This window comes from Alosa alosa, chromosome 22 (assembly GCF_017589495.1).
Source record: "Alosa alosa isolate M-15738 ecotype Scorff River chromosome 22, AALO_Geno_1.1, whole genome shotgun sequence".
Classification (NCBI taxonomy): Eukaryota; Metazoa; Chordata; class Actinopteri; order Clupeiformes; family Clupeidae; genus Alosa; species Alosa alosa.
The window spans coordinates 25,661,927-25,689,539 of NC_063210.1; the positions used below are offsets into that span (position 1 = coordinate 25,661,927).

General features: G+C 44.9%; 1 protein-coding gene across 3 annotated transcripts in view; it reads right to left on the reverse strand.

Annotated features, from left to right (window-relative positions):
* Positions 1–3,696: 3,696 nt before the first annotated feature.
* Positions 3,697–27,613, reverse strand: part of LOC125287778 (NACHT, LRR and PYD domains-containing protein 1 homolog) — a 52,630-nt gene continuing 28,713 nt past the window's right edge. For 2 of the 3 annotated variants that reach the window (XM_048233796.1, XM_048233795.1), the window contains exons 8-15: positions 26,021–26,101; positions 25,696–25,842; positions 25,423–25,581; positions 9,987–10,067; positions 9,722–9,868; positions 9,165–9,323; positions 8,249–8,356; positions 3,697–5,619 (exon numbers count right to left, since the gene is read on the reverse strand). In XM_048233796.1, the coding sequence (XP_048089753.1) occupies positions 5,427–5,619; positions 8,249–8,356; positions 9,165–9,323; positions 9,722–9,868; positions 9,987–10,067; positions 25,423–25,581; positions 25,696–25,842; positions 26,021–26,101 (1,075 nt within the window). In that variant the 3' untranslated portion in view covers positions 3,697–5,426. The remainder of the gene's footprint in view (positions 5,620–8,248; positions 8,357–9,164; positions 9,324–9,721; positions 9,869–9,986; positions 10,068–25,422; positions 25,582–25,695; positions 25,843–26,020; positions 26,102–27,613) is intronic. The other variant, XM_048233797.1, reaches the window with a different exon arrangement.

Sequence of the window (27,613 nt, forward strand, 5' to 3'; positions counted from 1 at the left end):
AGAAGATGCGCAGCTGCATTTTGGACCAGCTGCAGACGTCTAAGTGAGGATTGGGGGAGGCCAAGGTAGAGGGAAGTGCAATAATCCAGCCTTGTGTGTGCACTCTTCCTGCACACACAATCACACATACACACACACACACACACCTTTGCATCGCACGCGCCACGCGCCCATTAACACAAACACCACACACAAACAGACACTGACACACACACAGACACTGACACACACACACACACACACACACACACACACACACACACACACACACACACACACACATAAACACACTGACCTCTCCGGTCACCGGCACACAGCTCTCTGTCAGTCATCCAAGGGTAGATCTGACGACATGTTGCATCATCAAACAGAGACACCTGCAGCTCCTGCAGAATCTGGTTCCCACCCAGCGGCCCTGATGGATGGAGAGATAGAGAGAGAAGAGAGGAGGAGGAGAGAGAGAGAAGAGAGAGAAGAGGAGGAGAGAGAGAGAAGAGAGGAGGAGGAGAGATAGAGAGAGAGAAGAGGAGGAGAGAGAGAGAGAGAGAGGAGGAGGAGAGATAGAGAGAGAGAAGAGGAGGAGAGAGAGAAGAGAGAGAGAAGAGGAGGAGAGATAGAGAGAGAGAAGAGAAGGAGGAGAGAGATATATAGAGAAGAGGAGGAGAGATAGAGAGAGAAGAGAGAGAGAAGAGGAGGAGAGAGAGAAGAGGAGGAGAGATAGAGAGAGAGAAGAGGAGGAGGAGAGAGAGAAGAGAGAGAGAAGAGGAGGAGAGAGAGAAGAGGAGGAGAGATAGAGAGAGAGAAGGGGAGGAGAGAGAAAGAGAGAGAGAAGAGGAGGAGAGAGAGAAGAGGAGGACAAGTGACATGACATGTGAACATGCACAGTGGAGAGACAAGAGAAAGGAGAAGGGAGGGAGAGGAAACAGGTGACTTGACACACACACACACACACACACACACACACACACACACACACTTACAACCTAGAGTTATGTGGCCCCATCCGGTGAGGCAGCTGAGTTCTCGGGGGCAGGTCTCGGGGGCTGGGCAGTACCACGGGCTTCACTGTGCTGGAGAAGCACATGGCCTCCTGCAGCTGCACCAGGCCGATGCCGTTGGAGATCCCCCTGTTGCTACGGTATTCTGGGTGCAGCTCCCACCTCAGCCTCACCAGCCTTCCAGAAGGTTCCTTCAGGCTCAGCTCCCCGACACCAGCAAACCAACGCTCCAGGTCCACATCCTCTCTGAAGGAAACAAACCAATGGAATCCTGATAAATCACACACACACACACACACTCACACACACACACACTCACACTCACACTCAAATGCAGTTGGTATAGGAAATGCATATGCCAATTAAAAAAAACGTTGTACCTCTGTTTACTTACCACTGACAATATCAGGCAGAAAGCAATGGAAGTGTGTGTGTGTGTGTGTGTGCATGTGTGTGTGTGTGTGTGTGTGTTGAAGTGAATGGGGCTAAAGCCGTGAATGTCAAATCAAAGTTTGGAACTTTTGAGCTCAGCATAACGCGGAAGTAGCCTGGAAAAAGTGCTGCCATTGTTTCCTATGGAAGTCTATGGGAGTGTTGCCACTCTGCTTTATCTACCGCTCTGGTTTAGTCCAGTCCTCCGTCTCTCTGTTCATTGGTCTGTGTACTTCTACCCCCCTGTTCCTCTGTCCTTTGTCCTCCGTCTCTCTGTTCATTGGTCTGTGTACTTCTACCCCCCTGTTCCTCTGTCCTTTGTCCTCCTTCTCTCTGTTCATCTTGAGTCCTGTCTAGTAAGTCTGTCAATTTTGTCATTCATTAAAGTGCGTTTTCCGTCTGAAAGAGTCTTGCGCGTGGGTCCTATCTTGAGTATCCTGACACTTTGACACGGGGAATAGGGTAGTGCTCTAGTCAGGAGGCACTGGTAACTGTTAGTTTGTAATCTCTGCATATTCTGACCAAACCATTTGGCTTTAAGACAGGAACTATGGGTGCGGCCCACTCAGCGTGTTTAACGGGAGCCATAATGTCCTCCCTCAGCAGCCTCTCTATCTCCTCTTCTACTTTGGCCCTGAGCGGGGGCCCATAGTTAGTAGTAGTTAGCAGATAGTAGATCTGTTTACATTTGGTGTTCGAGTGTTGTGGTGTAGTAATAGTTCTAATTTACGACTGATGTCCCTTTTGTGTTTGAGTGTTGTGGTGTAGTAATAGTTCTAGTTTACGACTGATGTCCCTTTTGTGTTTGAGTGTTGTGGTGTAGTAATAGTTCTAGTTTACGACTGATGTCCCTTTTGTGTTTGAGTGTTGTGGTATAGTAATAGTTCTAGTTTACGACTGATGTCCCTTTTGTGTTTGAGTGTTGTGGTGTAGTAATAGTTCTAGTTTACAATTTACTTTTCTCCTGTTCATTTGATATGTGGAGAACATAACAAATGGATGGAGGGGTTGAATCTGATGAAATAAGTTCAACTCTCTTTCAAAATATCAGGTATTTCCTGAAAATGACATAATCCAATATGGCTGCCGCCATATGACGTCATAATATGCCAATTAGATGGGAACATTTACTCTCTACATTTACTCTCCATCTCAAACCACTTTCCAGCCAGAGCCTTCTGAAATGTAGATATCAAAATCTAGTGTTTTTATAAATAAAACCCAGAGCCTTCTGAAATGTAGATATCAAAATCTAGTGTTTTTAAAAATAAAACCCAGAGCCTTAAAGAGCCTTCTGAAATGTAGATATCAAAATCTAGTGTTTTTATAAATAAAACCCAGAGCCTTAAAGGGCCTTCTGAAATGTAGATATCAACATCTAGTGTTTTTATAAATAAAACCCAGCACCTTAAAGGGCCTTCTGAAATGTAGATATCAACATCTAGTGTTTTTATAAATAAAACCCAGCACCTTAAAGGGCCTTCTGAAATGTAGATATCAACATCTAGTGTTTTTATAAATAAAACCCAGCACCTTAAAGGGCCTTCTGAAATGTAGATATCAACATCTAGTGTTTTTATAAATAAAACCCAGCGCCTTAAAGGGCCTTCTGAAATGTAGATATCAACATCTAGTGTTTTTATAAATAAAACCCGGCTTTGTCACGGCTTGGCTACAGGTAGAGTTAAAGCTCTTCCTAAAGTATCAGTAAGTACCTTAAAGGGTTTCTGAAATATATATATCAACATCTAGTCCCTTTATAAATAAAAGTATAAATATATAGGGCCTTTTGATCCCTATATATCAACATCTAAGTTTTTATAAATAAAACCCGGCTTTGTCTCTTTTACAGATCCTATATAAAGTATCAGTATAAGCATAAATAAATAAATATACTCTTTTGATCCCTATATAAGTATAAGTATAAATATATATACTCTTTTGATCCCGTGAGTCCCCGTGAGAGAAATTTGGTCTCTGCATTTATCCCAATCCGTGAATTAGTGAAACACACTCAGCACACACAGACTTACTGGCGTTGCGCTGGTCACATCTGTAGGCTGATGCCTCTGTTGCAAGGAGTTCCATCTTCTCAATGACACAGGGGAGGCAATAAAACACCAAAATAACTCTGGACAGTATTTTTTAACAAACCCCTAAACAATGGTTAGGGTTTTGGCTTTATTAAGTACAATACAAATAAAACAGCTGTTTAACATTTTTTTTAGAAATAAAAAATAAAACGCCTTCTAGCCTATGCTGTGTGTGTGTGTGTGTGTGGGGGGGGGCTCCTTCTCGCCCTTGTTCCTTTTTCTCGATCTGCGATGTCTCCGTTTTCATTTCTCTCTCTCTTTATACCTTCTCGAGCAGGCTGTGTGGCCTGAGCTGATCTCATCCTGCCATGAGGGACACGACGCAGGAGGCCTCTGACTGAGATGGTCTCTTCACTCAGAGAACCAGGGTTACAACAAAACCCAACGTTCTCTATCTTCTCCAGACCATCTCTCCACTCTGTTACATATTCCATATGTACGGGGTAACCCTTTAAGACACCCCATGTGGAGCAGCCCACACCCAAAACACCATTTTGCCATCAACAAACTATGTCCAAATGTACACTATGTTCATGCTGATCGGGACGATGCTCAGCAAGACGCAAGGCCAAGCCCGAGGGCAGATGGGTAGCCCGGGTGGGTCCGCAAGACGCAAGACCCAACCCTGAACACAGAACAGGGCCCCCCGCCAGGCGCAAGGGCCAGCACTGTGACCAGGGGCCACCCAGGTTGGCCCGCAAGACGCAAGCCAACCAAGGGAAGGGGGCTCTCAGCTTTACTGCGGCGCCACGCCTAGCACACGCTGGGCAAAGGAGGGGCTGGCTGCCACATTCAGACAGTAGTGTCATAACTACCTGGCTCACAGTAGCAATGACATGGGGACACCACACCGTTTGTTAGGTTAAATCCAAAGTCATTTATTAAAACATTAACTTATACCATAAAAACATCATTTACATAAATAAGTGTATCAAGTCAGTAAAGTAAATGAGAAGCAAGAGAAAGCTAATCAAAAGTGTAGTGCAGATCAGTAAAGTGTAGACTGTGTGTGATGCAAAAAGGCAAAAAGGCCGCCAGCATGGAGGCCAGAGCAAAGCCCAGTGGAGCAGAGAGAGGCTCCCCACCATAGGGCCCAGGAAGCAGCCATGCCACGCGTCGAATGCGCCCCAACCGCGGAGGGGCAGTTGCGTCCGAAAGAGTGTAGGCCTCCTGGATGGTGTCCACAACCCAATGGGACAGCTGGGATTTCTACAGAGGCTGTCCCAAGCACCCAGGGTCAAAGCATACGAAGAGCCTGCCTGACCTCCGTAGAGGCTGAGTATGCCGCATGTACTCAGACAGAGCCCAGACCGGGAGAGAGTGCAGCTTCACTGACTGGGACAGGTGGAAGTCAGTCAGGACGTTGGGTAGAAAGGCTGGGTTGGGGTGAAGAGTCACTGTGGATGCATCAGATGAAAAGGTGCAGCAGTCGCTTGGTAGGTGGGGAATGAGCGACGCCGCTGGCCGCTTGTTCAGGTCAGCGTGAATAGCGAGGAGGCCAAAGCTACCCGTGGGCTCAGGAGACAGCGCTGCAGTTCCCAGTGACCGGCGCACCAAGCTGCAGGGCTCCTGCAGATAGACTCCTGCGTGGCCGCAACATCACACCGCCGAGAGCCGGACACCGGCTTAAGAAGCTGGAACGGATAGTTCACTTGCTTATAGCTGACCGAAGCCTGCCAAGCAAGCATTCCCCAACAACGCGTGAGCCACGGGTTACGTGCACAATACATTGCCAAGGGATTTCACAACCTTCAAGTGCTGGGACATACAAATCTAAAGTTCTGAATCCAACACTCTCAGTGCTGTGACATACAAATCTAAAGTTCTGAATCCAATACTCTCAGTGCTGGGACATACAAATCTAAAGTTCTGAATCCAATACCCTCAGTGCTGGGAGGGCAGATCACATTAAAACACATTTCTTCTTTTTCTTCTTGTGTTTCTGCTGGTTGTGTTGGACTGCTGCAGCTCGCTCTTCTGCTGCCATCTCTTCATCAGTTTGGAGACGTGAGGAAGATCCCTTCCACAGTTCATTACAGCTGAGGTTTCTGTCCTTAAACTCAGTGCACTTCTCAGTGGCTTTACAGCAGCGCTTCCTGTGGGTTTAAGAACCAGAGAGAGTCACACACACACACACACACACACACACACACACACACACACACAAACACGCAAACACGGATGAAACATGGATTTCAATAGCATGTGAATGTATTTTGTTCATGCAGACCAGATAACATGCCCTGTCTGTGTTTGCTAACCCTTGATGCAGGTAGCCGATATTGAATTATACGCTTTGTGCATCTTTTGACTTTTAGGGCCCTATTTTTGCGATGCAAAACCTGGTGCAAAGCGGATTATTATACTAACCAACGTTTATTCCTATCTTACCCTTGAGTTTTGTGTTATGCACTTCACTTTTATTAAGCCTTGAGCCCAGGGGTGTGGCAATTAACGACATAAGGTGTGGTCTGGCGCATGATCTAAAAATCGCTATCTTGCACCATCTAAAAAGCATTACGCCACTCACCAAGAAAAACCTGGTCTATAGCAATAGGCTAGGCTAGGTTTTAGTAAACCAACTGTTCCATTCGGTCTTGAGTGCAAGCAGATTTCTTCAAAAGCGCCGCTGACTATTAAAATACTGATGCGCTGTTTGAAGTTGCGCTGATTGCAGTTAAAGGGAATGACAGATGTAATTCTCATTGGTTTAAAGCAGGGGTCACCAAATGGCAGACCGCGATCCGAGTCCGGACCCTGACGTGATCCTATCCGGACCCGGACCATAATAGCCTAATTTAGATTTTCACGTAAGATTTCAAAGCTGCGCTAAATGTTTCGTTGGTTAGGATAACAGCATTTACTTCAGGAGCTTCAGGAACCATCATTTCGCTTGGTGCTACTCAGCCAGTGAAATCTGTGAATTCTGATGAAGTCGAGTCAGTGAGTAAAGTAGCCTACTATGGGGAAGAGATTCACTGATAGCTTGAAACGAGCGAGGAGAGGAGACGCGACGAGAAACAATCAGATGGATATTAACGATAAGTTATTTTTTTTGAAATCATCGATTGCTCAAAGAGGAGAAAACTAGACAGCGAGAACAGAGCTTTATATAACGATACGGGGGCAATACCACGCAAAACTGTCACGTCCGTAACGCCAACTAAATGTGGATGTGACAGTTTTGCGCGGAATTGCCCTGGACCTCTTCTACATATTCTGAGACAGGCGATTTTTAAAAGCGCCAATTTGAAGCACCTCTACTAGACAAAGCATATATTTTGAGCAAGCATAGGGTAGGCTAGGCCCATTCAACAGTGAACTGAGACCACAGAATATTTTACAATTTAAGATGGCAATATGATTGATCCACCACAATTTAGTTAAGCCTACATGCATTCGCTGCCCAACAACGTGATGTTCCTGGGTTTCCAGGATTTCGGGACAACATAAAAAAACTAGAAAAATAAAATTAAACTTGCTGATTAATGGGTATCCATCCTTGTCTCAGCTCAATTTTTATTTTAAGTTCACATTAAGATCTTAAAATAGCCAAGGCTACTCAGTTTTCTCAATAATGCAATGTCTGCAGCAACAAATTTGCATATCACCGGAGTTCATCAACTCTATAGTCGCACATCAATGCAAAGAAATAAGTGTTGACATTGAGGGGAGTGTTAATTTATTTTCATTGTGTCCCCTAGGTTATATCTGTGGCCTGAAATGCCTTGTATGTGAAAAAAAAAAAACTTCTTCCCAAAGCACTGTAGAATTTATTTCCTCAGAATATTAGGTCATATCATAGATTATTATGGCCATTATTTGAACAGTGAAAATAATAATGAAAGAGTTTTTGAACTTTAATGTCAGTAATGCTGATTATTCAATGATTCATTTGAATTTAAATATTTAAAATACTTTCACAGCAAAGATTATATATGTGATTAATTTAGATTAATTAATCACAGAGTAGGTAATTACTAATTGTTTTAATCGATTGACAGCCCTAATATATATATATATATATAGGGGCCTACATACATACATACAGTGGGTCCCAGTTAAAAAAAAAATGAGAAAATGGGGTGCGTGATTCCTGAAGGAACCCGTCCAAACTTAACTGGGACCCACTGTACATAGCCTAAACACACACGTTAAACATTATGATGCTCCAGACCTTTGCTTGAGGAAATTTTCCGTAACTGGACCTCGCTGAAGATTAATTGAAACACACCTATGACTAACATTAGACCAACCTTATTGTGCCAAGAGCGCCAAAACTACCCCCATTGTGGACAAACCCCTAAATTTAATTAAGCTATTCGTTAGTGACCATGCGTGTGACTACCTGTGCAGTACTTCAGTATGGCCACTAGAGTGTAGTGTTTGCCATTTAAATAGAGTGAGTTTGTTTAATTGTTTAAATTATTTTTAATATTTGGCCTAATGTATCCCAAAATATGATTAGCATCTCATACTTGTGGTTAATTAATACATTCATATAATGCTTAATTGTCTTGTTGCATTCTAGTTATTGTACTAATACTGTAGTAATTTCAGTAATATAGTGATTTTCAGTGTAATACAGTCTTGTGAAAATTACATTTAAATTGTTTGAAAAAATTAATATGCAGAGAGGCCCTTTGATATGAGAGATTTCAATTTGTATCCAGTGATGTGTGAGTCCATTCATAAAGCACCAGCAACTAAACTGTGTAAAATTACCCTGTAAGTGTGATGGTGCAGTCTGGGCGCCTCAGTAAGCAGATCCCCTCCTCCAGCAACAAACCTTCTTCCTTCTCAAAACTCTCATCATAGACAGCGGCTTCAAACCTGTTGAATGAGACACACCTTATCAGGTAAAGACTCACAAGCAACTGATCACAGGTTTGTACGCAGCATGAAGGTCAATAACCTGACCTCCTGTAGACTGGGTCAGGCGTGGACCAGGGAGAGGATCCTGATCCAAAACTCCCAACAGCGTCTCTTTCAGAGTGTTCAGAGTGGCTTCTATTAGTTTAGTGTGTGTGATGAGAGGTGGGGGCAGCACCCCTCACCCCAAAACTAATCCAGTGATGGACAAACACCAGCAGCACAGGAACTCACCAAATCACACAGGTCTGACATCATCATGAATTTAAAATCATTTCACATCATGAACGTATTGATAACTGCTACATGACTGTGGACATGAAGGCTACATTCAGAGGATATAGTGACTGTCTCATATCAGACTAACTGTGAGCAGAGTGGCTTTGGCTGCAATCATAGACATTACACCACATCATGTTATGATGACACTAATCTCTAAAGTGTTTTAAATTGGAACACAAACCGGTGACTATCATCAATCTGTTCAGCTGTGATTAGATTGTGTGAATGTGAATGATAATGTGTCTCAGGTGTAGTATAGAGACACATGGAAGGTCCAGTATTTTTGGCTACAGTTCCATCAGATTGTGTGTATAGTATTTGCAGTGCAGGTCAGTTTTATCATTTATTTTCATGTGAGTGTCTTTTTGTGTTCAGATCTCACTTATTCAGCTTACCTCCCTGTTATCTGTTATTGACCAACAGTGGACATATCTGATTGTATTTTCTTTAGAACATCAGTAAGATGATTATAAAAGGTGTCTCTTACTGTACTCCCTTTAGACTGGGGCAGGTGTGGATGAGTTGGAGGATCCTGGTGGCCCAGATCTCAGTCAGGCAGCTCACTTCCAGATTCACCCCCTTCAGATCAGGCAGAGAGGCCAGCCAGGACAACAGAGCATCCACACACTCATTATGCTCTTGACTCCTATACACACACACACACACACACACACACACACACACACACACACACACACACACACACACACACAGACAAACAGAGTGGTCTTAGAAACACATCAAAAGGAATCCAGTGTTACCGCATGCTCATTATGCTCTTCACAAACACACACATACACACACAGAATGGTCTTAGAAACACATCAAAAGAAACCCAGTGTTAGCATGCTCATTATGCTTTTAAATCCTACACACACACTTACTCACACACACATACACACACAAACATGCATATACACTCACACACACACACACACACACACACACATACACACACACTATTCTTACACATTTATGAAAAGAAATACAGAGCCATCTTCCTATTTATAATGTAATCAAAACCATAAAAAATCAAATTCTCACTTGTCTGTGAAACGTCTCAGCTGATGGAACCTGTGGAGGATCTCCCTCAGTATGATGTCAGAGATCTGTGAGGGGAACAGCAGCTGTAGACCTAGTCCAGAGGTTTCAGATTCAGGAGAGGAATCTCCAAAGTGGAGAATCTCCAGACTGTAACCCAGGGAAGGGAAGGAATAGAAGACTTATACTGACTACATGTGTTTCCTGTATAATTGTTATTTGGGAAGTGAATTACAAGTAGCTTAATGAAAAAGTGAAAGTGACACACTGGAAATCTTCCTCTTCTCTTCTCATCAAGAGACGAGAACAGAGACTCTCAGCTGTATCAGTCCCCTTCGGTAGGTGCAACCTGCCAATCAGAACAGTGAGTCAGGTGAAGCACAGCACAGAGGATCCAAATGCACAGTGTGTCAGATCCTGTGAGCTGATGTGTGAGTGAGGAGCGGAGAGACTCCTCAGCTGTCAGCACAGCTCAGGTAAGCACAGCCTGCCAGGTAGAAAACTGAGACAAGCAAATCACAGCTAAGCTGAACCATCAACAAAGCACATGTAGCAGGGTTAATTATGTTTTCCTGAATTTCCCCATCGTTTCTATAAGTTCTATGGACATATTTTGTAGTTTCCCACGCCTCTGAGGTACAGTAGGTTGTAGGGGTGTGTGGCTTGGGTGTGGCAGGGGTTGGTTCCCACTCTGAAGACCCCTTAAGTGTTCATGCAGCCCCCTCTGCCTCTTTTGCGACTGTCCTGAGGTATGTGGAGTCTTGCATACAATACATCAATGAGAGCTTCAGCGAAAGTTCTACTAGGAAGACTCGTAGTGTAGCTTACTCCTCCCATGCTTACACGGAGCCAATCTTAGCTTTGCCTACTTTCGGGAAAGCCCTGCAATCTGATCATTCACTCATTCAATCAGCGCTAGCCTATAGGAATTCAGTGGGCTCTTTAAATATGTACCACCTAACACTGCTTCTGCTTCTCAGTACGCTGACTTTGACGTCCTAGCTCAGGCTTCCGCGTGGACCTGGGCTCTCTGCATTTTTACATTCGCCCCTTCTGCCCTCAGTGGCGTTAATTGTTACAATCCTACGCGCTTTGTTTGCTGCGCTGTTCAGACCTGTCGTCCTTCAGTCAGGGCCACTGCATGTCGCTTCATCGCTAATCTCTGCATATCGGAGCCAGTCACGCTCACGCTGTTGCAGCCTTCAATTCACGATAGCCTACTGCCGGGTCGCCGTCCTCGCGCAACTCTGGTGCAGGCCCATGTCGTTTTCGGCAACAATTTCTCAAGCTTCAGCGTCTGGTTGGTAAGGTTATCGTGCTCTCTTCCCAAGCTCCTCGAGCTGGGCTACACTCTACCCACAGTCATGCAACCTGCTTGCCAACGATATTCGGCGGGCAGCAAACAAACTGACTTGCCTGACACGGTTTAACTTTCACTTAAGCCTCCTTACATAATTCCTGCTGATTTTATAATCCTTGCGATTTGTGCTGTAAATTGCTGTCCTGCACCACGCTGCCGTTGAACCCAACCCTGTGTTAAGACCTGTTTAATTGATGTTCTACACTCACTGTGGTCATCTCGATGTCTACCTTGGTTGAGCGTCGTCAAACCAGTTGTCTTTTGTGTAGCCTCTTAATTTGCCTGCGCTGCTCGTTGGGCTGCATAGGCTTTAGGCTAGGCTACTTCGTCTGCTGGACCTTCGGTTCAGGTATCACTCCTTGTGCATGGCTGCGGGAAGCCAGTTCATAGTTGCATTCGTTTAATCATCTGGGATTAAGGTCCCATACCTTCTGGTAGGAAGTCTACACGGCCTTCCTCGGGTGATTCTCTGCATGCACTTGCCGTTGCTCAAACTACTCTCAGCTACCGCTGATCTGTGATGTCCCAGGTATGCCGTGACGTCCCCGACGTTCTCGGCTATCTGGGTTCTCAATTTTGGGGGGTCTTACACCAAAGCTCGAACCAAAATGACGGCACGCTGGCCCATGGTCATCACTTGCCAGTATGTCACACAAGCTATTGTCTAGGCAATAATAGGTGTTTTCTTTTCAATGCCCGTATTATGTCAGTGTTCATGAGCTGACACCACAGTGTTGAGCTTTTAATTAAGAAGCTGTGTCATTTGTGTATGTAACATATACTTCTAGCGTCTTTTGTATGTTTAAAATGTCTTTTCTGATTCCGTATCGTGTATTGAGTTCCTAGGAATTCTGGCAGGCCTCACTTTGCTCACTGCCCACCAGTGGGTCGCTTCAGCACTTATATGGTGTTAATATATTGTGTTAATGGTTACCGGCTGTTCATGATTATGTTGGCAATTTTACATTTCGCTAGTTGTGGTTTAAATGGTGGCCTATGCTGGAAGTTCGTTGATCACGACTACCAACGTAGCCGTTGGCTGGTTGTTTTACCGATGACCATGCTACATGTTGCCGTCTAACCACTCCTTCCTTCTCGCAGGTCAAACGGAGCGGTCCATCATCACTGGCAGACTCAAGTCTCCTTCAGGCCAACGCCCTTCATGCACTCTCTTTAGACACAACGGGTCTCTGCGTGTCCATGTGATTTCAGCCCATCTAGTCACGCCATCAGTCACATTGATTGCTGACTCGAATTGCCGTTTTAGCAGGATCCTCTGCAAATAATGTGTACTCTAATTTCCATTCTCCTATTTTGCCTTGGCTGTTTTGTTTTGGCAGATATGCTCACCCTCGAAGTAATTAGCCAGGGAGGGGCGTGCAAGTTCCTTTTACATTCTCCTCCCAATCTTTAATTTGCTAACCCCTGCAGGTGCATCATGCCTCCCCTCTCTTCCGTTGAGGGATGCAGTTAGGTCAATGGAGAAGCAGTTCCACATATCACACTAACATCTACTTTCTTACAGGGATGGCAGTGCCGGTTCACGGAATCACAATCGTGTGGATCATGTTTCCAGTTCATACTGGAGGGGTCATCCCTCAGTCTTCACAAATCTCGAAGGCCAGCCTTTAGGATATCCCTCTTGTAGCATGGCTTAAAACTAGCCTTCCTAATCCCAGCACTTATCACCTGTCTAGAACTGACTCTTGACTGTGTAAACCGGCACTCACTGATGCACTTTTCGTTATTGTGCTCTACCTTCTAAATTGTTTTAATTGCACTGGCATTGTGGGAGAATTGTTTTAGCTTTAACCTGTTTGCCGTCCACGTTGGTCTAGGTTGCCCTAGACGCTGGTTGCCCAGCTCACTGTCCAGGTTGCCTTGGGCGCCGGTTGCCCGCCCATGGCCTTCGTCTAGGTTGCCCTAGGCGGCTGGTTGCCCAGTTTGGTCCAGGTGGCCCTGATGCCGGTTGCCCAGCCGTCATGTCTGTCTGGGTTGCCCTGGGCGCTGGTTGCCCAGCTCATGGTTCAGGATACCGCTATACGGGTCAATGTTAACTGCCTGATTCGGACCCCGACGCGAATTGGATGACGCTTCGCCTGTCATCTGTTTAGATCGCCTCTGGCCCGCTATATCAGCTACACATATATTGGTTCCCCGCGATGCAAGGGGCAAAAGTTACGTGCATCATACTCCTTGCCAGACTCGAGTCTCTCCCTGAGCAAACGCTTCTGTGAGAACTCTGGATTCCCAGGGTACATTGTCAGTCGCTTTGATTAAAAATGTCCTGGCCACATGGAATGTCACGCGAATGCACACCCTCCACTCACTCAGGGGCCAGTGCTTCGGCATGACTAATTATAATTTCTGCATCCAGTTGGGCGATATGTGTTGCTTATTCTCTCCTCATTGCTACCTTTACTCATTGTCTCTCCACCAGCCAGTTCTAAACTGTACTATCCTGCCACAGTGGTGCAGCTGGTATAGCAAGCTCGCGTTAAGTCATTCTCAGAGCTCCTCTGCACTCTGAGATGCATAAAGCACCATGGTGGTACCCCAGCACTCATCTGTTCGTTGTCTCGCATATTTCAGTTACATATGTTTCTTCCTCCCTGTCACATACAGGCATGAATTGTCCTGAAGTCCTTTGTCACGCCGCAAGGTCATGCTTCCCCTCGCATTACTGATGCTGCTCATCTTATTTTGGGGGCTTTCCAAGAGCAGGTGCTAAGGTGTAGCTCACACACATCCATCTTGGCCTTGGGTCTGCAGCTCAATGCATTCATCTCACTCTAGCTGCTGCAGGTGAGCTTATCGAACCAGAACACACATCTGGCTTCACAAGCACTAGTCTTCTACAAAACTAGTCATAATGCTTATCTATCCTAAATATTAAAACCACATGACTTCGATGCGAATATACTCAAGCACCCATATCAACTAACTCATTGCTCCGGTCCCAAGCATCTGCAACCACAAGCTATATTCCCCTGCATTGATCCTGAGTACATCATGTTTAACCTTTTAACCCTAACCATGTTTTGCTTCCCTGGTCCCTGTTCACTACCTTAAACTACGGCTCACACTTTACCTGATTTTCAGCAGCCATCTAGCTAACGTGTTGCTTAAATGTAACCTCTCTTCAAAGAGGTTCACTTCTCACTCATTCCCGCGATCGGGCGCAGCCAAGACTGCCGCCAAAAAGGGCTATCCACGCCATCCATCAGGATGCATCAAACTAACTCCTCTTGACATTTTCGATGCTCAGAAGTTGCTCTCCCATGTTAACTCAGGTACCTCATTTTACCTTCACAAATCCTGGTGGCGGTGGTTACATTCTGGCATTCGCCTTGCACTAATTGCTGAAACATATTGGGCCCCAGCATGCCGGTAGCTTGTGGTGATTTAGTCTCAGCCATGGGCATGTTGCCCTTTTCACTGGTTGCCCAGCTCGCTCGGCGCTTTATGGTTCAGGGGTCACTTCTCGCCGGGTCGCCTGCTCGTGGATGCATGTCTAGGGTTGCCCCAGACACTGGTTGCCCAGTTTGGTCCAGGTTGCCCTGATGCCGGGTCGCCCGCCATCACATCGGCCCAGGGTTGCCCTAGACGCTGGTTGCCCAGCTCACTGTCCAGGTTGCCTTGGACGCCGGGTTGCCCGCCTATGACGCTCGCCTAGGTTGCCCTGGACGCTGGTTGCCCAGTTTGGTCCAGGTGGTTCTGGATGCCGGTTGCCCGGCCGTCATGTCTGTCTAGGTTGCCCTAGACGCTGGTTGACCAGCTCATGGTTCAGGTCGCACCGTGACGCCGGGTTGCCCGCTCGTGACGCTTCGCCTAGGTTGCCCTAGACGCTGGTTGCCCAGTTCGGTCCAGGTTGCTCCTGATGCCGGGTCGCCGTCATTCACGTTGGTCTAGGGTTGTTCTAGACGCTGGTTGCCCAGCTCACTGTCCAGGTTCCCTTGGACGCCGGTTGCCCGCTCATGACGCCGTCTAGGGCTTGCCCTAGACGCTGGTTGCCAGTTTGGTCCAGGGTGGGTTCTGGATGCCGTGGTTGCCCCGCCGCCATGTTCGTCTAGGTTGCCGCGACGCTGGTTGCCCAGCTCATGGTTCAGGTCGCTAAAATGCACGCTGGTTGCCTGGCTCGCGGACGCCGCTAGGTTGCCCTAGACGCTGGTTGCCCAGTTCGGGTCCAGGTTGCCCTGGATGCCGGTCGCCCGCCGCCACGCTGGTCTAGGTTGCCCTAGACGCTGGTTGCCCAGCTAATGGTCCAGGTTGCCTTGGACGCCGGTAGCCCGGCACGTCTCGTGGTCTAGGTTGCCCTAGACGCTGGTTGCCCAGCTCGCATAAGCACTAAAGTCCAGGTTGCTCTGGATGCCGGTGGCCTGGCTCGCCACGATGTACTAGCTTGCTAGTCACTGGGCTTCAGATCGAAGTGCTTATGGTCCAGGTTGCCCTGGACGCCCGCCGCATTGGTCTAGGTTGTTCTAGACGCTGGTTGCCCAGCTCGCCAAGCTTCTAAATCCCACTAAAACGAAAAGCATGCTGCGGGCCCCACTACAACCCTAGGTTTATGGTTAACACCTAGCTACTTTAAAATTCTGTCGGCGCCCTGGCACAAAAAGTCTTCACCCGACCAGTCATGCTGTTTAATTCATCTTGTATGTATACTAATGTCTCTGCTCCTCTCAGAACCAGATTATTGAGTCACCGCTTGGCGGCATCACTCATCCTTTTGGGTAGGGTCCCGTCCCCTGCCTTCATCCATTGGCAGGAGACGAGATCCGCCATCGCTGGACGGATCCGAGACGGGGCCTACGCCAAAGACTGTTACCTATTCAGGACTCTATCATGCTTGCATCCAAGCCGTTCCTTTACTAATTAAATTGTTAACTGATTCTATTCTGTCTACTGAGTCTTTCTGGTAGAAATGAGAGCTTCAGCGAAAGTTCTACTAGGAAGCCTCAGAGTGTAGCTTACTCCTCCCATGCTTACACGAGCCAATCTTAGCTTTGCCTACTTTCGGGAAAGCCCTGCAATCTGATCATTCACTCATTCAATCAGCTTAGCCTATAGGAATTCAGTGGGGCTCTTTAAATATGTACCACCTAACACTACTTCTGCTTCTCAGCACGCTGACTTTGACGCCCCTCCACCTCCCTCCAGCCACCTCTGCCAGCAGTCCACGCCCATCGGGCACAGTCTGCCTACCACATCATCTTCCTTCAGCCACCGCCACCAGTTGGTCCCCGCCTCGTCGGGGTAGGGTCCCCGCCTGCCTTCATCCATCGGCGGGAGACGAGATCCGCTTCATCGCTGGACGGATCCGAGACGGGCCTACGCCAAAGACTGTTACCTATTCAGGACTCTATCATGCTTGCATCCAAGCCGTTCCTTTACTAATTAAATTGTTAACTGATTCTATTCTGTCTACTGAGTCTTTCTGGTAGAATATCTTTTATTTATACTTTTATGGTTACTTGTACGGTGCATTTTTCACATAGAACTGTTTTTCTGGTGTTGCACACCTTATATACGAGTTACATTTGTTTAACCACTGTTTTTATGTTAGCTTGTTACACAATGCACATTACCTCAGTTCTACATGCTACAGTCTGCTAAGGTGGCTGCAGGTGTAGTGGCGTTAACTAGTTAGTTTACAGACATTCATACTGGTGAATTGACTGAATGTAGGCTTTTTAAACATGGTTTACCTGTTTGATTGGCAGGAGCTGTGATCGCTCCCTGTCTGATTTATTTGTTTTGTCCTATATTTCAGGTATACCATGTTTGTTTTATGTACTTTTGTTATTCACATGTACTTTTGTACTTCTATTCACATGCACTGTGTGTCTCGTAGTCTTGTCGCCTCTTTTGCGACTGTCCTGAGGCAGAGGAGCTGTGATGCGACTGGCTCGCTCCCTGTCTGATTTGTTTGTTTTGTCCTATATTTCAATAAAGAGTCAAAGGCCTGGGGCCTCGTGTACAAAGCTGGCGTACGCACAACAAAGCTTGCTACGCCACTTCTCACGCTCGCGTCCGGATGTACGAAGCCCGACTTGAACGTGAGAATGTGCGGTCCTCCACGCAAACTTCATGTCTGGCGTACGCACATTTCCAATGTCTATCGTCAGTTGGCGACACTTAGAGGCGGGCTCGGACTGGTAATCTGTACAACCGGGCAAATGCCTGGTGGGCCGGTCCACATGTGGGCCGGTGATCTCCGGGATTTTATTTTATTTTTTTTTAAGTTATTTAGCCTATTTGCTGCCCGTTATGTAGACCTAGGCCTAGCCTATAAATGCAGTTGCATCCATTTGGATTGGGGGGTGACAGGTCAAAAGGCTGTGGTTGTGTTTCTACAACATGTTGGCACAAATCGTAATTTCTGTCAACTATGACGATGTCCATGTTCAGTAGCCTATATTTTTCATTTAGTCAAGCAGTGACATGTGGTTTAATGCATGGGGTAACATGAAGTGAGACAGACAGAAGATGAGCCTGTCTTTAGTAGCCTATCCCTGAATCCTGTCCCTCTCAAATCACTTTAAAATGGTGTGATTAGCAACGAGAATTAAAAAAAAAATCCCGGAGAGACCCCCCCGGACCCCCGTGTTATTGTGATTTTAATAACCTATAGGCTATAGGTCCAAATCTAAATGTTTGGGTTCAGTTTATGAAGTGTTGCTACAGCATGATACTGTGTGTTTTTTATTTATGGGGGGGAATCGGGGGGATTTTGGTATCGGTGGGCTTGTGTGTATGTGTGTGTATGTGTGTGTGGGGTCGTCGGTCCAGTAGTGGGCCGGTCCAGGAGAAAAATTGCCAGGGCCGAATTTTGTTCCCAGTCCGACCCTGCTTAGAGGCAATGCAGCACAACAACATTAGTTGATCGCGAGTCTAGGCCTTTATTTTCACAGTATATTGTGAAACGTGGGTTATTAAAAATGACAACACTTCGAAAGTAGGCCTATGTTTCTATATAAATGGACATGCAACATGCTCAAATTCTACTAAGTTATGCAACAGCCGATCTAATGACAACTGTAGACTTAGAGGATAGGCATTAAAGGGGAATGTGAAACCTATAGCCTACACATACAGATAGAATAGATAGGCTGCCTAATAAGCGCGGATATCAGCTATTTCCCTTAGTGTGATTGACTGCATAAGATACTTTGACTTTCCTCGAGTAAGCATTCGCATTATTGTTGTCACACTTGTGTGCAAATATAGGGATATGATCCAGAAATCGTAATGTTGTGGAGATGTGGCCTGGATCAACTTTGTTTATTCCACGAAAAGGCTGATCGCGAGCCTACTTGGACACGCATTGATTTAATTTTTTTTTTTCAATTAATGCAGTTGTGTTGTAATGGTTCAAATGCATCAAACCCAGTTATGCGAACCCTGTCACCTACTTGCAGACTGACCAATAATTCTACCACGGTCTCTGAGCAGCTAGCCACTGCTACGCTCTGTCACTACTGTTTTTTTTTTATTTATTACAGATGATGAAGACGAAGATTCTTGTCATTTCGTCGGATAAACACTTCTACCTCGCATTCGCTGGAGATAAACTTTTTTTTATAAATTTGATGATTTCAATTATTAAACTTTGGAGCAGGTTCGAGTATGAATGGATGGATCCACAAATGAGTTTTCATTGTTATTAATATTGCGGGATAGGCCATTTTGTCTTCGCGGAGGTCTGCGCTCTCAAATGTCCTTCTAGTTAGCATATTAGCGAAATTAATCAGTTAATTTGACAGCCCTAGTCAAAAGTGCAGCCCTGAGTATAATTTACTGTCAAAAGTGCAGCCCTGAGTATATAATTTAATGTCAAAAGTGCAGCCCTGAGTATATAATTTAATGTCAATTTTTTTTACTACCAACCATGTCTGGAACTGAAGGGAACATGAACCAGCGTGAAACTAAAAGAAAAGCGCGTCCTGATAAGAAAATACAGTTGGCTGATCCTAGCGCTGTTGATGGCGACTGTGAGGTGGATAGCGTGGCTAGCACAATAGCTCAAAATGTTACAGAGAAGATTAGCGCCTTGATGGAACAGAAATTCACGGAGTTAGTCTTCTCTGCACGGTATGGATAGCCGCATTGAGGAAAATACTAATAGGACAACAGATGCAGAGACTGCGATCTCAGAGTGCTAATTTACCTTACACGCTTCTGGAGAGTAAAGTTGCCGGGCTTGAGCAACAAGTTAAGTCCCTAACCGATCGATCTGAAGACCTAGAAAACCGTAGTCGACGGGACAACTTACGCATCATCGGCCTACAGGAAGGTGCAGAGGGGACACAGGGAGTTACATTTTTTGAATCATGGCTGCCTGACATACTTGGCTTGGACACTAAGCATGGCCTTATAAAGATTGATAGAGCTCACAGAGCCCTAGGACCACAGAAGACAAACTACGTCAGGCCCGTTATAGTGAAACGCCACATGCGCTCAACTTATCCAGAAAGGCATACGATTCCAAATGCGTTACCCTGCCACCTTATGCTTCACCGTCAAGGGCGAAAACCACTCCTTCGAGTCTCCCAAAGATGCGGATGAATTTCTGACCAGGTTTGAATCCGACTGATTATGAAATTAGTCTACTCATTGCAGAACTGTCCTGCCCTTGTGTTATTCTTTTTCTAAGCTAGCCCATAAGGGAATCATTTTATTTGATGGTCTATCTTGTTTGTGAATTTACGTTCAAAGACGTGTTTTGGTAGCCTATTCATTCTTTTCCCCCTTATGGGCTATGGATTCGAGTCTGACCGATTTAATGGTTACAAACTCCTATACAAAGTCTGAAGTTTTTCTATTTCTGCTTACATTTACAACCCGTCTACTACGGTGCTATCTGCGCCGATACCAGGATAAAGACGATGGACTTGGTTGAATCGTATTGGGACTGCTTTTTTTTAATTGGTTTTCAATGCTTGAGCACCAGTTGGCCGATGGGGTTGGGAGGGGGGTAGTGGGAAATGTGCATTGGTGGAGGAATGGAATTGCCTTCTGCTTGTGTCTTCTCACTTAATGGCAGGGAGATAACTCTCAGCTTCACTTGTCCCATGACTTTGAATGCCATTCTGTGGCTGTTTTTTCTTTGTGTTCTGGGTGGGGTTTGTTCTTTTTTGGGATGTGGGATCGTTTGGGGATAGAACTTTGAAGACAGCTTTATTTACTGTTTCATTTCCTAGTTTTTTTGTGGATTACAGTTTTGCTTTTAGGCTATACCTGACAGCTTTTTTCCCAGGCTTCTCTCAGACCTAGCTGTACTTTCCTCTTCTTACTTGATAATAGGGGGAGACTTTAACTGTGTAATTAATCCTAACATTGATGTCTCACCTCCCCGTTCAGCTCTATCAAGGAAAAGCTCCAAACTGCTTGAGTTAATTAAGGATTTGGATCTTTATGATACCTGGAGAACACTGCACCCTTTAGATAAAGATTACACTTTTTTTTCTAACCCTCACCAAGTTTTTTCTAGGATAGCCTACTTTTTCCTCATCAAAGTCAGTACTACATAGGATAGTGGATTGCACAATTGGTATACAGTCTATTTCTGATCATTCTCCTATTGCTGTAATAATCTCACCACCTTATAGGGACCTGTAGATGCTGGCGACTGAATCCTGTCTTACTAAGTAAACAATGCTTTATTGACTATATTAATGGGGAGATTGGACATTTTCTTGCTGAAAATAAGACACCTGACATTAGTCCCTCTATCCTGTGGGAATCTGTCAAGGCATATTTACGCGGGGCCATTATATCCTACTCTTCAGCACAAAAGAAGGATGCCAAAGAAGAAGGAGCTCAAACTCTCATACAGCGCCTCCTTGGCCAAACCGTTAGGTGCGGCCCGCTCTGCTCTAAATCAGCTGTTAACACACAAAGCAGAGACGCAGATATTCGTTGCAAAACACAGGCTATTTGAATCAGGTAATAAACCTGGCCGGCTACTTGCTCAGCTTGCACGTGGTAAAACGGAGCCAAATCTGATCCCATCTCTAACAGATAAATATGGGACTAGACATTTTAAATCTGCTGATATAAATAAAGTCATGAGGTTATTTTATGAGGAACTTTATAGATCAGACTGCACATCTTTGGTCAGATCAAATTTTTTGGATGGAATAGAATTGCCATCTTTATCTGATGAACAAAAAGCAGAATTAAATAGGCCAATTAGTAAAGAAGAAGTTCTGGAAACTATCAGTGACCTTCAGGGAGGTAAAGCTCCTGGCCGTGATGGCTTTGGTCCTGACTTTTAGTAAGGTGTTAGTCGACCCCTTAACTGATATGTTTTTGGATTCTTTTGACAAAGGCTGTCTCCCCCCTACTTTAAACCTTGCTCATATATCTGTTATCCTGAAAAAGGGCAAACCAGCTGACCAATGTGGATCCTATAGGCCTATTAGTTTAATTTCAGTTGATAGTAAAATACTTTCCAAGCTTCTGGCTAGACGTTTGGAGGATTTGCTCCCAATGCTTATTAACCCTGATTAAACAGGTTTTATTCGTGGACGATATTCTCTCAGTAATGTTAGGAGGTTACTAAATATTGTTCAGCTTACAACTCAGAAAAAACAGAAGGCTTTGGCCATCTCCCTTGACGCTGAAAAGGCCTTTGACAGAGTCGAATGGTCCTAATATTTTATATACTGCAGAGGTTTGGTTTGGGTGAGGTCTTTTTTAAATGGACCAGAACAATATATCACTCACCTAAAGCTGTGGTCATAACCAATGGCCTACGGTCTGATTCTTTCTCAGTGGCTAGAGGTGTTCGCCAAGGATGCCCACTTAGCCCACTACTTTTTGCTTTGGCTTTTAGAACCACTAGCAGAGCGTGTGAGAGGTATAAGGCTAGGTACAAAGATACTGATGCTACATACTGATGTGAGAGGTATAAGGCTAGGTACAAGGGACATACTGATGTGAGAGGGTATAAGGCTAGGGTACATAAGGGGGACATATGTGATGTGAGAGGTATAAGGCTAGGTATAAGGCTAGGTACAAGGGACATACTGATGTGAGAGGTATAAGGCTAGGTACAAGGGACATACTGATGTGAGAGGTATAAGGCTAGGTACAAGGGACATACTGATGTGAGAGGTATAAGGCTAGGTACAAGGGACATACTGATGTGAGAGGTATAAGGCTAGGTACAAGGGACATACAAAGGGACTGATGTGAGAGGTATAAGGCTAGGTACAAGGGACATACTGATGTGAGAGGTATAAGGCTAGGTACAAGGGACATACTGATGTGAGAGGTATAAGGCTAGGTACAAGGGACATACTGATGTGAGAGGTATAAGGGAACATAAAATCGCCCTGTATGCCGATGACATTCTTTTGTTTGTAGTATCCCCTGAACTGTCCATTCCAGCTATTATGAATACATTAGATGAGTTCAGCACTATATCTGGTTATAAAATTAATTTTGATAAGTCAGAAGCCATGCCACTTTGGCCTTTAAATATTACTGATGTCTTGAACGATTTTCCCTTTAGGTGGTCAGTATCTGGTTTTACATACTTGGGAGTTAAGATTTCCCCAGATTTGAGGGAGTTGTGGAAACTTAATTTTGCCCCAATTTGTGCTGCAGTCAAGAGAGATCTTGAGCGTTGGCATAATCTACCACTGTCGCTGTTTGGTCGAATCAGCCTCATTAAGATGAATGCCCTGCCCCGACTATTATATCCCTTGCAAATACTACCTATATATCTAACAAAGAAGGTCAATAAAGACCTAGAAAGGGCAATCTCAAAGTTTATTTGGCAGGGCAAGAGGCCTAGACAGAGATTTAAGCTGTTACAAGTACCTGCTGATATGGGAGGCCTGTCTGTACCTAATTTGATTTTGCATCTTTGGTAATGGCTTCATACATACATTAGGAATGAGACATGTGCTGACTCCTGGGCTTGTTTCCCGCATTGCCCATGGAGCCTGGTTACCTGTGATATAGCCAATATTAAACCTGAGATAAAACTTAATCCTATCATTTACAGTAGTGTCAGAATGTGGCATGATATAATTAAGTTTTTAGGGAGGAAGAATGTCAAATCCTTACTGTCTCCCATTACTCATAACCCTGATTTCCCAGCGTGTATTGGGTCACCTGTGTTCTCTGTGTGGCGTGAGAAGGAGGTTCATCTAGTCGCAGACCTGTTCAAGGATAATACCCTTATGTCTTTCCAGCAGATAAGAGAATTATATGATGTCCCCAAGACACATTTTTATGGTTATTTACAAATTAGGCATTTCATAGCTTCCCTGTCAAATTTTTCCACTGCTAGACTGCCTCCTACTGATCCAGAAAGATTTATCTTGGAACGCAGAAGCATAGAACACTTTGGTTCAGCCTTTTATTCTGCTGTTAATGCATCTGGTGAGTATGAGATGACTAATATTGCCCTTAAATGGGAAAGAGACTTGGGTACTGAATACATAGAAGATGCCTGGAAAGTGGCTTTAGAATTAATTAGATCTGTATCCACATGCAACAGATTTAGAGAGACTCAATACAAATTACTTCATAGGCTCCATATCACCCCTGTTGTTTTACACAAAATGGATAGATCTGTCTCTCCTCTTTGCATTAAGTGTCATACACAAAGGGCGACCTATTATCACTGTTTCTGGGAATGCAAGCTCATCTCCAGATTCTGGACTCGTGTTGCTAGAATACTCAGTGAGACACTTGAGGTCGAGATCAAAAAAGATCCATGTGTTTTCCTTGTAGGTCTCCCCTCTAGACAATTTCAACTCTCAGCATCAAAATATACGCTTCTTGAAAAGCTCCTCTTAATTGCCCGAAAGTACATTTTTCACAATTGGATTAAAGAGTCCCCACCAACTATTACTCAGTGGTACAAAGAGATTTTTAACTTTCTTCCACATGAGCGTTTACAGGCTATTATTAAAGGAAGGGATGAGCGTTTCTTAAAAATCTGGTCCCCCTTTCTGGACTATTTGCCACAAGAATTGGGGCACCTCCTTAGAAGAGGTGAACTTACTGCCTTTCTAAGTATGAAGCCCACTTCTTAGGGTTAACATCATAGACACATAATCTAAGCTGAAGGTGTAGCCTGATTTTATTTTATTTTATTTATTTTAATTTATCTATTACTATCTATCTATCATTTTTCGTTTTTTTTTTTCTTTACTGTTATTTATGTTCTGTTATATTCTGTTTTTTTATTTATTATTATTATTTATTTATTTATTCTTTCCATTTTATTTACTTTTTTTCTACTGTTATTATACTGAATATTATTATAACCACTATCATTGACATTACCATTGTGTCATTATTAACACCTGTGTTGTATAGCTGTCTATAGTGGGAGGGGGGTGGGTGGTGTGTATGTTGTGTTGTGTGATGTGTTATGTTTTAAAAAATTAATAAAAAGAATTATAAAAAAAAAAAATGAGTGTGATTGAGGGAGGAGAGAGGGTGGAGTGTACTGCTCGTGCATGTACGCTTAATTTCACGTTAATTGGGATGTACAAAGAAAAGCTGCGTGGAATGCTGCGTACGCACAGTTTTATACATCAGGATTTTTTTGTGCGTACGCTACTTTTCAGGTTTGCGCATACGCAATGTTTTAGGATGAAATCCACGCAAGTCTTTGTACATGAGGCCCCAGGTCGGTTGTGGCATCTCTCATTTTACACAACACAATGCAGAGAACGTGAGAGAGGGAAAACTACCTCTGTTATACACACCATATGCACACCTTCCCCCAGTGACATTCACCACATTCATTCAAATTCAGTGTCCAGTTTGTCTAAGAATTCATGGATTTTATTTTGTAAACAAAACTGGGGAATGATGGAGGAGTCAAACCATTTTCTGTATTTTGAAACCAAAACTCCCAATGATGTCCCTCTATAAGTGCTCTATTAGTTTCTATTAGTTTACTGTGTGTGATGAGAGGTGGGGGCAGCACCCCTCACCCCAAAACAAACACCAGCAGCACAGGACCTGAGGGTATTTCAGATCTCACCTATTCAACTGGGGGTGGTGGTAGTGTAGTGGTTAAGGAGCTGGGCTAGCGTGCAGTAGCCTGAAAGTTGTCGGTTCAATTCCCAGCTTCCACCCAGTTGTGCCCTTGAGCAAGGCACTTAACCCCCCTGTTGCTCGGGGACAATGTGATCCCTTGTAATATAGCTGACATATGTAAGTCACTTTGGTCAAGAAGTGTCTGCTAAATGTAATGTAATGTAACTTACCTCTCCGTTTCCTGTTATTGATATTGACCATCAGTGGACAGATGTGATTGTATTTCCTTTAGAGCATCAGTAAGATGATTATAAAAGGTGTCTCTTACTCTACTCTCTTTAGACTGTGGCAGGTGTGGATGAGTTGGAGGATCCTGGTGGCCCAGATCTCAGTCAGGCAGCTCACATGCAGAATCACCCCCTTCAGATCAGGCAGAGAGGCCAGCCAGGACAACAGAGCATCCACACACAAATCAAACAGTAGAATACTACACACACACACACACACATACACACACTATTATTAGACATGTATGAAAGCAAATACAGAGCCATCTTCCTATTTGTAATGTAATCAAAACCATAAAATAAGAAATTCTCACTTGTATGTGAAACGTCTTAGGCGATGGAACCTGTGGAGGATCTCCCTCAGTATGATGTCAGAGATCTGTGAGGGGAACAGCAGATCTAGACCCAGTCCAGAGGTTTCAGATTCAGGAGAGGAACCTCCAGAGTGGGCAATCACCAGACTGAAACCCAGGGAAGGGAAGGAATAGAAGATTGACCATTTCCATGCTCACACACCAGACACATTACCACATAGCACACATTTCCTTTAGTTCTAACTTATACTGACTGTTTCCTGTGTAATTGTTATTTGGGAAGTGAATTACAAAGTAGCTTAATGAGAAAGTGAAAGTGACACACTGGAAATCTTCCTCTTCTCTTCTCATCAAGACACGAGAACAGAGACTCTCAGCTGTATCAGCCCCCTCCAGTAGGCGCACCCTGCCAATCAGAACAGTGAGTCAGGTGAAGCACAGCACAGAGGATCCAAATGCACAGTGTGTCAGATCCTGTGAGCTGATGTGAGTGAGGAGCGGAGAGACTCCTCAGCTGTCAGCACAGCTCAGGTAACCACAGCCTGCCAGGCAGAAAACTGAGACAAGCAAAGCACAGCTAAGCTGATCCATCAACACAGCACAGAGGAACCATATGCACACCTTCCCCCAGAGACATTCACCACATTCATTCATATGATTGGATTGTTACTAGTGGCAGCCTGTTACAGCAGCTCTGATAACGTTTTTGTGTAATTGTCTTTTTTGTGTGTCTAGTTGTGCTTTCTTTTGGCCAAACACCTCATTTGGTTGACATTTTTTCTTGCCAAATTCACCATGCCAACTGGAATATTGTTTACCTTCGCGACCAGCTGATTGCACTCTCCAAACCCATACTAGTGCCTGGAGCGAGATCCCAAATCGCCGGCCAGTTAAAGAGGAGACGAAGAGGATGCAGGGCTGGGGTCATGCGGGAGGCGAGGGAAAGAACATATAAACCTTTTCTTCCCTCGACCGTCATGGGAAATGTCAGGTCCCTTGCCAACAAGATGGACGAGCTTGGAGTGCTGACGAGGACACAGCGGGAGTATCGGGAATGCAGTGTTGTGTGTTTGACCGAGACATGGCTGCAGGAACTTATTCCAGACTCAAACGTCACTGTTTCAGACTTTTAGATTGTGCGGGCGGACAGAGATCACAGACAGAGCAGTAAGAAGAAAGGAGGGGGGCTTGCTGTGTGGCAATCAGCAGTCAATTCTCTACATGCCCACTCAACGCATCTGACTCAGATACCGCACTCCTACAACCTCTAGGGACTGCTGGAACATCTTTTTCAGCATTCACGCCTCTCTCTCCGAGAGTGAAGTGTCCAGACTCCCTGACATGCAGCCGTCCTACCACATGCTTTCAGCTGGACCCTATACCCTCTGAGCCTACTTCCAGTCCATCAGCCCGACCATCGCTCCAGCTATCACACATGTGATCAATGCCTGCGCTAACCTCCGGCACATTTCCAACAGCGTTCAAAATGGCCCGGGTAACACCGTTACTTAAGAAAGCTTCTCTCAACCCTGCTTAGGTCGAGAACTACCGCCCTGTCTCACTACTGCCTTTCCTATCCAAAGGCATTGAACGAGCAGTCTCCAAACAGGTCTCTGACTTCCTTTCACAGAACAACCTTCTGGATCCAAATCAGTCTGGGTTCAAAGCGGCCACTCTACCCGAAACGGCTCTGCTGTCTGTAACAGAAGCCTTAAAAAAGCCAGGGCGACCCATTTCGGTCATCAGTACTCATTCTGCTTGACTTATCGGCTGCCTTTGACACGGTTAATCACCGTATCCTTCTCTCTATACTTTCGCTGACATGGGAATCTCGGTTCTGCTCTCTCCTGGATTGAATCCTACCTCACAGGACCTTCGTTTAACGTATCATGGCTTGGTCAGCTATCCGCACCTCACC